Source organism: Balaenoptera musculus, chromosome 3 (assembly GCF_009873245.2).
Source record: "Balaenoptera musculus isolate JJ_BM4_2016_0621 chromosome 3, mBalMus1.pri.v3, whole genome shotgun sequence".
Classification (NCBI taxonomy): domain Eukaryota; kingdom Metazoa; phylum Chordata; class Mammalia; order Artiodactyla; family Balaenopteridae; genus Balaenoptera; species Balaenoptera musculus.
This window is the reverse complement of record NC_045787.1, coordinates 41,987,781-41,997,946: the sequence shown is the minus strand read 5'-3', so window position 1 is coordinate 41,997,946 and position 10,166 is coordinate 41,987,781. Positions and strand designations below refer to the sequence as shown.

At 51.1% G+C, this 10,166-nt stretch overlaps 1 protein-coding gene across 1 annotated transcript in view; it reads right to left on the bottom strand.

Moving 5' to 3' along the window:
* Positions 1 to 5,906: 5,906 nt before the first annotated feature.
* IL31RA (interleukin 31 receptor A) overlaps positions 5,907 to 10,166 on the bottom strand; it is a 60,931-nt gene continuing 56,671 nt past the window's right edge. Inside the window, 1 exon segment of the mRNA XM_036847264.1 lies at positions 5,907 to 6,423. Within this exon segment, the coding sequence (XP_036703159.1) occupies positions 5,907 to 6,423 (517 nt within the window).

Here is a 10,166-nt window from a genome sequence, read left to right as displayed (position 1 = left end):
TCACTGGGCATTTACTATGTGCCAAGCACTGTATTCAGCTCAGAACAATCATCACTTCATTTCTCTCCCCTTAACTGAATTCCATGATACTATTCCCCCGCCCCCATTTTATAGATAAAGAAACTGAGGCTTAGGGAAGCTAAGGAACTCATGCAAGGCCACAAGTGAGCAGGCAGCAAAGCTTGGGGTCAAAACAGGTCCGCCGGCAATGCTCTTGCTCCAAGCACCAAGCTCTAGCCTAAATATTGGGGGTCACCCACCCACAGGCGGAGGCCACAGGGGAACATTAAATGACAATCTTTGACGAACACACATAGCACAGTACTTGGTATATGTTAAATAAACATGTGCTCTGTATATTTAGCTGCTAAATGTGGCCGCCCTGCCAGGGTGCCACGGTACCTCCCCATCCAGCCAATTGCCCAAGCGTTGCTTCCTGCCCCTGTCCCTGTGGCTCCTCTTTGGTGGGCAGCTGGTGTCCTCGGCCTCCACACACAGTCAAAAGTGCCTGGAAAGTTACACATCCAGTGGGGAAGCCCGTAGCAATGACCGAGGGGTTTAAGAGCATAAAAGCCCAGGCCCCTTGCCTTGGCCGGGGACACACTCTGGGGACCCAGCCAATTACCTCCAGCATCTTCTAGGGGTCAGGCGGGGGCTGCCCTCCTCGGGACCACGTCTGAAATCCCACTCTCCTTGGCTTCTTCCGCTTTCCCATCAAGCTTCCCTCACTCCTTTCCCAGTGCCTCCTGGGAACGCGCTGGTGATAAATTTGCTACACTTGGTGTCTCAGGGTTTGCTTTGGAGGAATTAACCTAAGGCACCCTCCCTCCCAGCACCCTGCACAGATGCAGCTGTCACTGCTCTGACCATAATGGGCCCAGGCTTGATCTGGGTTGAGAGCAGACAGGTGTGCAAGGAGGGCCCAGGTGATGGTCGGAGGCCGACTCACTCACAGGGTCAGACTCTCTGGCCTGGCCGCAGCCTACCAAACTCAGAAAGCGCCCATCGAGTGACCTCTTCATGCATTCCATTTAACAGCCGGGCGCCACTTGGGACACTGGCTGGGGGAGCTTGCTGCTAGATCCTGTCAGCCCGGCGGGTGCTGCCCTGCTTCTCCACCCACAAGGAAAGCTGAGCCCTGAGCCGGCCCTCCATGTGGACCCACCTGCCTCTGAGGAAACAGCCTTTCCCCCTTCCGCTCCATGTCCCATTTGGAAGGTGCTGGCCTCACAACAGCTTCTGATTAGCAGCCAGTTTGGCGTTTTGAGTTACAAAACACTCAGCCAGAGTTATTCTATGCTCTGGCACGAGGGGTGGGTGAGGGACCTAAGAAAATATATGTGACCTGAGAAAAACAATTATTGGCTAAAAACCAAGAAAAGAAAATTGCAAGGTTATGTAAGTAAGCTGATATCAAACATAACATGAAATAAACTTCATTATTTTGGAATTCAGAAAAAATGTTATTATGTTTGTAAACAAGTTGCAAATTACATTAGAATAGATGGGTTTTCTCAGTTCACAAGAATCCCTATAGATGCAGGATGACTGCTGAGAAATCACAAAACAAAGTTACATACAGTCAAATAATTTCAAAAAAAACCATAAAAACCTTTCCAAAATTTTTACGGCAAAAAAAAAGTTATAGTTAATGTGAAATGTGGAAATTTCAATATATTTGACAGTATGTGGGCTTCCTGGGGCCTACGAAAGCTTTCAGGGTGCCCAGCTTTCAGCATACGCTGTACCATCCCCACCTACTTTCACCAACCAACATGCCCCAACTCATCAGCCACAACTCTGGCAGACCAGCCAGAAATCACCCTGTTCTCCATTGTGTTACAAAGGGCTGGGACATTTGGCCAATCTAATCTGAGGGGGCTGGTCGGAGCCTCAAAGTGAGGACGAGGATGGACACAACAGTCTTTGCCAAGAGCCTGGCAGGGCTCTGGTCCACCGGGAGGAGCAGATACTTCTGTGACACCAGTGTCCCTCGGGGAGGATGGGATGGCCTGTGTATAAAGCCCAGGTCATCCTAGGAGATGGGACAGAGCAAACCCTGAGGTCTGCAGTCCCACACCCACCTGGCTTGATAGCAAAATCACTTAATGGTTAAATGGTTAAAAGATGGACATGGGCCGCAGGGGTGAAGCCAGGAGACAGTCCAGTTTGTTGCTGTTGTAAGAAAAGGAATGAGCGTTCATGGGCGGTCCTCTGTGACGTGACCAGGTGTACTGAGGGGCCAGCTGGGGTCATGAGGAGCATCATGGGAACTGGGAGGGACCCTGGAGCCTGACTGGAGGTTGATGGACCTCCAAGGAGTGGGGAGCAAGGGCCACCCTTACACTCCAGCTTCTCCAGTCAGGGGACGGGCTCCCTGAGGGCATTGTTGCAGGGCACAAGCTGGCTGACGGTCTGGGGACAGCTGGACCATCACACTCAAGATAATGCCAGCCCGAGGACATAACCTTAAAAGAGGGGACAGGCCCAGGGCCTGCAGCCTAGGGTTACCCCATCCTGGTTTGCCTGGGACTTTCGAGTTTTAGCGCCGCAGGGCCCACATCCTGGGATACCCGTCAGTCCCGCACAGCTGAGTACCCTACCCACAGCCAGGGCCGCATACAGGCCCTCAGGAGCTGGGGGCACAGCAGACAGCGGGAGGGAGAAGCAGGTAGGCATGTAACCCTAGAAAACAGGGCTTTGTTGCCAGCGTTCTGTAGTCTTGCTAGTGAGAATAAGCCAGAGAATTCCTGGTTTGTTATTGGGTCTGTGTCCTAATCCCGCCAAGGGTGTGGCCTGTGGAAGCTAGGGTACTGAAACCAAGCAGGACCCCATGGGGCTCCTGAGTCCCCCGTTTCTTGTTTGTAGGGAAGAGACTCCAGCCTCCGTGACCTTCCCGGAGTTCCAAAGGGCAGATTTGAACAATTACTAATCAGGGAAGGGAGGGAGTGCAGAGACAAGGGAGAAGCCAACAAGAAACTATAGCGCAGCCTTGGGGTCTTTGTTCCACCTCAAGGGATACACATTAACAATATCTTTGAGCTCTTTATAGAACTAAAACCCAACAAATGGAAGCTGTTAGCATTCTTCATACCAGAGAAGACCACCTGAGGCCAAATTAAAGGAAACAGAGATGCTCATCAAGAGACCACCTGAGACCAGAGTAAAGGAGTGCAGGCCTTGTACACACCCTGATCCTGTCAGCAACCCCACCCCTGAACTACGGCTGTAAAACTCCTCACCTATCCTTCCAGGTTGGGACACCCTGCTTTCGAGGGCAGGGGCCTGCTGTGTCCCCCTTTGCCTGGCAAAGCAATAAAGCTTTTCTTTTCTGCTTCACCCAAAACTCTGTCTCCGAGATTCGATTCGGCACTGGTGCACAGAGGCTGAGTTTTCGGCATCAGTACCAGAGTTCAAACACCTGTAGACTTCACCGGTCACTTCCTCCCTGCTGCCCCTCACCGGCAAAGGCGGCCAGGCACCAAAGCCAGCAAGGAGTGGGAGGAAACTGGGGTGACCATTCATGAGCCCTGAGGATGGCTCTGCCGCCACCCCCCCAGGTTTGGTCCCAACTCACATGTAGTGGTTCTGATCCCAGACACCACCGTGTGCTGTCCCCAGGCTCTCGTGGGGCCTGACTGCTTTCCCCGCCTAAGATGTCAGGAATGTGTCCATCTGTAGGCCTGCATGTCTGCTGTGCTGCGGGCAGCACAGCCATGGGCCCCCAATGCCACCCTGTCCTCACCTGAGACCTCAGACCTCGGAGGGACCCCCCGCCACAAGCTCATTTGCTTGGGACTCTCCCAGCCAAGGAGGGCAGGGGGAACACAAAGGATGATATTCAGACAGTAGGAGCCCTGGGTTTCGTTCTGTTGTTTTTCTTTTGGGTTTGTTCTTTTCAGAAGTTTTTGTTTCGGGGTTTTGTGGGTTTTTTAAATAAATAAATAAATAAATTTATTTTTGGCTGCGTTGGGTCTTCATTGCTGTGTGCGGGCTTTCTTTTTAGTTGCGGTGAGCAGGGGCTACTCTTCATTGCAGTGCGCGGGCTTCTCACTGCAGTGGCTTCTCTTGCTGCGGAGCACGGGCTTTAGGTGCGCGGGCTTCAGTAGTTGTGGCACACAGGCTCAGTAGCTGTGGCTCGTGGGCTGCAGTAGTTGTGGCTCGCGGGCTCTAGAGTGCAGGCTCAGTAGTTGTGGTGCACGGGCTTAGTTGCTCCATGGCATGTGGGATCTTCCCAGACCAGGGCTCAAACCCGTGTCCCCTGCATTGGCAGGTGGATTCTTGACCACTGTGCCACCAGGGAAGCCCATGTTTGGGGGTTTTTTGTTTCTGGTTTTTGTGTGTCTGTGTTTGGGGTATTTTTTTGGTTTTGTTTGTTTTGTTTTGGCAGGGGGAGATGGAAAAAATTGCTTTGGGTCCAAGAGATGCTGCCTTTGGGTGGAGCATTTTCCCTTTGGTTAAAGTATCATGTGTTCTCTAGAACCAGCCCTGAGATGTCATGGAATTGTCAGTTTAGGAGGCTGTTATCTTACCATTAGGAAATCAGCATCCAACAACCCTAGAGGCTTTTTTCCCGGAACTCATATTTTTTTCCTGGAAGACAACAAAGGCTGGCTGAATAAAACACATCTTGGGAGGGGCTTGAGTTACAGATACATGCTGACTCCTCCAGAGAAAATGTTCAACTTAGCTTCTAAGTAAATATTTGCTATTTATTTGGAAGGGCAAAGGGAAGATTGTTCGTCCTTTGGGCTCATCCCTGTGAAGGAAGATCTGGAATAAAGAAGCTCTGAGATGTGTACATATCACGGCATGGTTTTGACTCCCCGGCACTGGGGGTTGTCCACCAGTTGGGGTGTGCTGCCATGGAATGCCAAGCCCTGCCATGTCCTGAGCATCAAGTTAATACTTGGAATTCTGAAAAGAAGTTTGTTTGGTGCGGCATTCCCTCCCCTTGTCCTCTCCCAGGGCCTGGCCCTTGTGGTTCTTATAAGCCAAGACCCCCAAGGGTCCCATCAAGGGTCCCTAGGGCAGCCCTAGGTCTGCTCTCTTGGCCGCTCCCTCTGGGAGCCAGCCCGTCTGGAGGACAATGCGCCCTGGTCAGTCCTCTGCCCCACAGGAGTGGGGCCTGTCCCTGCAGAGCGAGGCCTGTGGAGTCCAGCTGGGCTTGAGACCCGGTGTGTCTAATGCTGGGGTGACCATTAGCAAGCCCTCTGGGTCACAGATCTAGGGCCAGGCACCCTAGGCAGCTTTGCTGGCAATGAGATGGTATGGATCTCTGTCTGGGAGTGGTCCACATCCAGCTCCCACTGGGCTCTGGTCTCAGACAAGGCTGCTCCACAGGTCAGGAACACTAAAAAGTAGACAAAGTTAACAGATGCGGAGTGAGGCTTTGGTTGGGGCCTTAATGATGTGCTTCAGGCCTCAGGCAGAGCTCAGCCCCAGCGAGCAAAGGGAGATAGGCCTCCAGAAGAACCATCAGAGAGATGCAACAGTGCTGGCTGTGTAGATGGAAGAGAGGGTCACAAGCCAAGGAATAAAGGCTGCCTCTAGAAAAGGCACGGAAACAGATTCTCCCCTAGAGCCTCCAGAAGGAACGCAGCCCAGCTGATGCCTTGATTTTAGCCCTGTGAGATGACATTGAACTTCTAACCTACAGAACTGGAAAATAATAATTCATGTCATTCAAGGCACTAAGTTTGTGGTAATTTGTTACAGCAGCCATAGACAACCAATACCTGTTAACTCTTTAAAAGTGTAGCACTCTTTAAAAGTGTAGCACATGAGCAAATAATTTAAAAGAAACCTCGCCCATTACTATGCTAAGGAGTTTGGATGTTACCTGTGGACCATTCCATCAGGAATTAGGAAGCAGGCAAGAGATGGAACCAGATCTGTGTATAAAATCATTCTGGAGGTAATGTGGAGGATGGGTTTGTGGGTAGAAAGTAGGGCTGCAGGAAGGAAGACCAGTGAGGCGTCTGCTCAAAGGTCCAGATCAAAGCTGACCAAGCCAGGGTTGGCACGGGATTAGAGGGAATGGAGTAGAGAGGGCTGATGGGGAGAGAAGTTTTGCAGAGAGGAGTATAAGGATTTGGTGACCCACTGGATGCTGGTGACGAGGAAGGAGCTTCAATGACTCCAAGTGTCCAAGTATGAGAATGGAGAAACAAGGTCTGAAAGAGAAGTAAATAGGTTGTGGATACACATTCTTCATCTTGGACGTGTTCATTCCAAGTGGAGATGTCCAGTGAGCAGTTGGAAGTGTGGATCCTGGGCTCGATGCAGATGGAGATTTGGGGATGACACAGATGCAGCTGAAGCCTGGGTGTAGATGACGGAGAGCTTGTGAAGCGATCTGTCCACCAGGGACTCAACCCCAGGGAGCTCCGAGGTTCAAGGGGCAAGTCAGCCAAGAGGAGTCTGAGAAACAAAGAACAGAAGAGTGATTAGGGAGGAGTGGAAAGAAGGGATTAGTGGGAGGGGAAAGTCACGTGCAGAGCTCTGTTCCAACTGTCATGGGAAGTCCCCTCTTCCACCAGACCTCCCTTTGCCCTGCCCGAGGTCCCAGGGTGCTCCCAGAGTCTGTCACTCTGTCGTGGCACCTCGTCTGGCTTCTGCAGCCTCCCAAGCCCATCCTGAAGCTCAGGCTCCCTGGGTCTTCTCCCTTCCTCTCATTCCCTGTGCTGAGAACATGGACATGGTGCCCGCCCCCAACCCTACCCACTCCTGGATCTGAAACCGATCTCAGGGGTCCTGGCAGGCAATGAGAGAGAGGAAGTGTCTCCAGGCCCAGCCAAGAAGAGATTCTCAAGGGCCCTCCACACCTTGGAGTCTCCACTCCCCTTTAACTCTCTCTGACCCCAGGAACCAACTTGTTATTGACCAGAGGCAGAGTAACACAAGAGGAGTTGGGAGCCTGGGCTCCAACCCACCACGCCCTGGTTGCAGAACCTTGGCTAAGTCACTTAAGCCTCTCTGAGCTCAGTTTCCTCGTCTGTAAATTGGATAATGGTATTACCCTGTCTGTGGTCCCCACCCTTCTGCAAGTTGGGTAATAGTACCTCACAGCGCTGTGAGAATTGCTGGATAATGCACAGAAAGCCCTTAGCACATGCCTGGTACAGCAAGTGCTGGTAAACATTAGCTGTGGGCGACCTTAGTGATGAACAGAACAAAATCTGGTAACCGCCCCACTCCAGCGTTTCTCCAACAAGAGTGGGCACACATGTGCCTCATATTTGGGTACTTAAGAGGCCAGTCTGGTGCCCTTGTACCCTGTTCCAAAATTGTCTGCTCCTAAAGCACTTGCTTTCTATTCCTCTAGAATATTTTAGCAGTGCAATCTTCTCACTACCAAAAAAAGAAAAAGAAAAGGAGTTCAGCCACCTGGAGAAGCTGCTACACTAGATGTGGCCCTTTCTACCCTGAAGCACAGGCCGGGCTGCGGGGTCACAGGTAGCACAGGCAGGTGAAGATCGAGGAGCATCCTTTGTCCTCTTTTAAGTTGGAAGCAACCAGAGCAAGTTTAGAGGCCGAGAGGAAGGAACTGTTGGAGAGGGAGAAGTTGAAGGTACAGGAGAGGCCGAGGAAGGGATGGACGAGAGCAGGGCCACCTCAGCCTCTGAGACCCTCCCAGAAGAGAGACGGGCCGGCAGCGCATCCTCCGTGAGTGGGGGCCACGTCACCTGCTGAGAGCAGTGAGGGGAGACCCCGAGGGAGCTCGAGGAGCTGGAAGGAGTTTGAAATGCTGCCACGAGGAATCAAGCAGGACAACCACAGCTCGGGCGTGAGGCCCGGCTGGCTCCTTGGTGGGAGGCGCGCAGGGGTAACTGCTGGCGTCTGATCCCTGGTCACCTGGAGCTCTGGTGCTTCCCACAGCCACAAGACCCCTCATGTCTAACAAAGCTAGCTTTTTACATTTTTTCAAGTCTCATTTTAAACATCTGAGTGGGTAAAGCTTTAAAATGGAAATATAGCATTACATAAAAACGGTATTACAGCTTTATTATTTGAAAGATCAAAATGTAAATGCACTTACAATAAAGCATTTGAAAGGCTATTCTCATTACAATAACATGTTTTCATACTCTCCTTAAGACAGAGAACTTTCTTGCACATGCATTACGTGTTGCATCGACATACGAACAATATGTGGAAAAGACAACATGCACAGCCCACAGAGAGGCGTCTCTCCTGGTACACGTGGTCAGCCTTCCTCGTCGCCATCATCAATCTGGTTTGCACATTTTGATTTCTGTCTCCGAGTCCAGGCCTCGGGACACCTTCCTGGCATTTCGCCGTACACATATAGTGAAGTTGGGCAGGACAGAGAATTCCATTCCTACAAAGGGAATCAGCACCTCGATTCCCTTGAACAGCCCCCTGCGGCTCAGGGCCGGCTGGCTGTGTGCTCTCCTGGAGGGGTCACCTCCCACCCCACACCACCCCCGCCTCTCCCACACCTTTCTCAGCAGCAAGGGGACAGGCATCTGGGCAGGATGGCCCAGCAGGAGCTCAGCGCGGAGGGCAGGGGTGGCCTCCAGGCTCTTGCAAACGTGGACTGCGGCTGTTTGTGCTTCTGAGCAAACTCTCCCCCTGCTGACCCCAGTGTCCAGTGAAAGCTGCAGAGGGAACAAGGCCTGCTAATGACACTTGTCACTCCGCTCCGGACCTCCCGCCCAGCAAGAGCGCAAGACACGGTAACGCCACATACTTTGATTATAAATAGGCCTTGTCGCTAATTAATGTTTGCATAAAACAATTAACAAAATACATCAGCATGAAATTTCTTTTTAAATACCCTACAAAACCCACATATTTTTAAATAGTCAACCAGAGAACAAAGTCCATCAATTGTTCTGAAGTCCTGCTGAGTGCCTCTAATTTCTAGCAGCTCAGCTGGTCTCTCAACGCCCCTGGGAGCTTAGAAATAGAAGACTCTGTAATGTCAACAGGTGGACATGTGGAAAGTAAAATATAGATGGGAAAAGTTTAGCTTCATAATGATTTAAGCAACACAAATAACTATGAAGTTTCATTGACCATACCCAGTAAATTGACAAAATCCAATTAACAGCAGTGAAGAGCTGAGTATCAGTGGAAAAGGACAAAGGATACTTCAGACGTTTCTGGTGATATTGCAAATCAGTGTAGCTTTTGGGGGGGCACAGTCATGCAGTAACCATAAAACTCTGACCCAGCCATTCTACCTCTGGAAACAACCCCAAGGAGTGAGGACAAAGGCGGGAAAAGAAAATTTTGTGCAGCGAAGTTCCCTAAAGTGTCTCTCTATACGAGGAGGACATTTAAAACAATTCTTAGCAAGCCACAACACGCAGGTACACCGAGGGGTTCCGTGTGGCCACCATGAGCTATATTCACACGTGGAATTTTACACATTAAATAATGAGTGACAGTAAAGGGAGACTGCAATCGAATCAATATATAACTTGCAATAGATGAAAACATGTACAGGGACACACAGATCAGGTGTGAATTAGGAACGATATAAATAATTGGTATTAAGAGATTTTTTTTTTTTTTTTTTAATAAATTTATTTATTTATTTATTTATTTTTAGCTGTGTTGGGTCTTCGTTTCTGTGCGAGGGCTTTCTCCAGTTGCGGCAAGCGGGTGCCATTCTTCATCGCGGTGCGCGGGCCTCTCACTATCGCGGCCTCTCTTGTTGTGGAGCACAGGCTCCAGACGCGCAGGCTCAGTAGTTGTGGCTCACGGGCCCAGTTGCTCCGCGGCATGTGGGATCTTCCCAGACCAGGGCTCGAACCCCTGTCCCCTGCATTGGCAGGCAGATTCTCAACCACTGCGCCACCAGGGAAGCCCTATTAAGAGATTTTTGTCGTCGATGTTGTAAAGTTGAGTCCAGAACAAAATTTAAATTTACAACAAAAAAAAAGCAGTGACACCTAGAGCTCTGCAGCACGCATGGCAAGTGCCGTGGGCCCAGGGCAGGGGTTAGCTCAGACCCTCAGGCGCTGCCAGACGTGTGACGGTCGCGGGGTGGGAGATAAAATGACCTGGGTCAAGGACCACTGGAGTAAGTGGTAAGCAACCATCAACCCTCCAGCTTAGCTACGGGCAGCAGCGGACAGGGACCGTGAGGGCTCTGGGGGGCCGGAGGCGTGTGCCCCTCTAAGGGGGCCGTC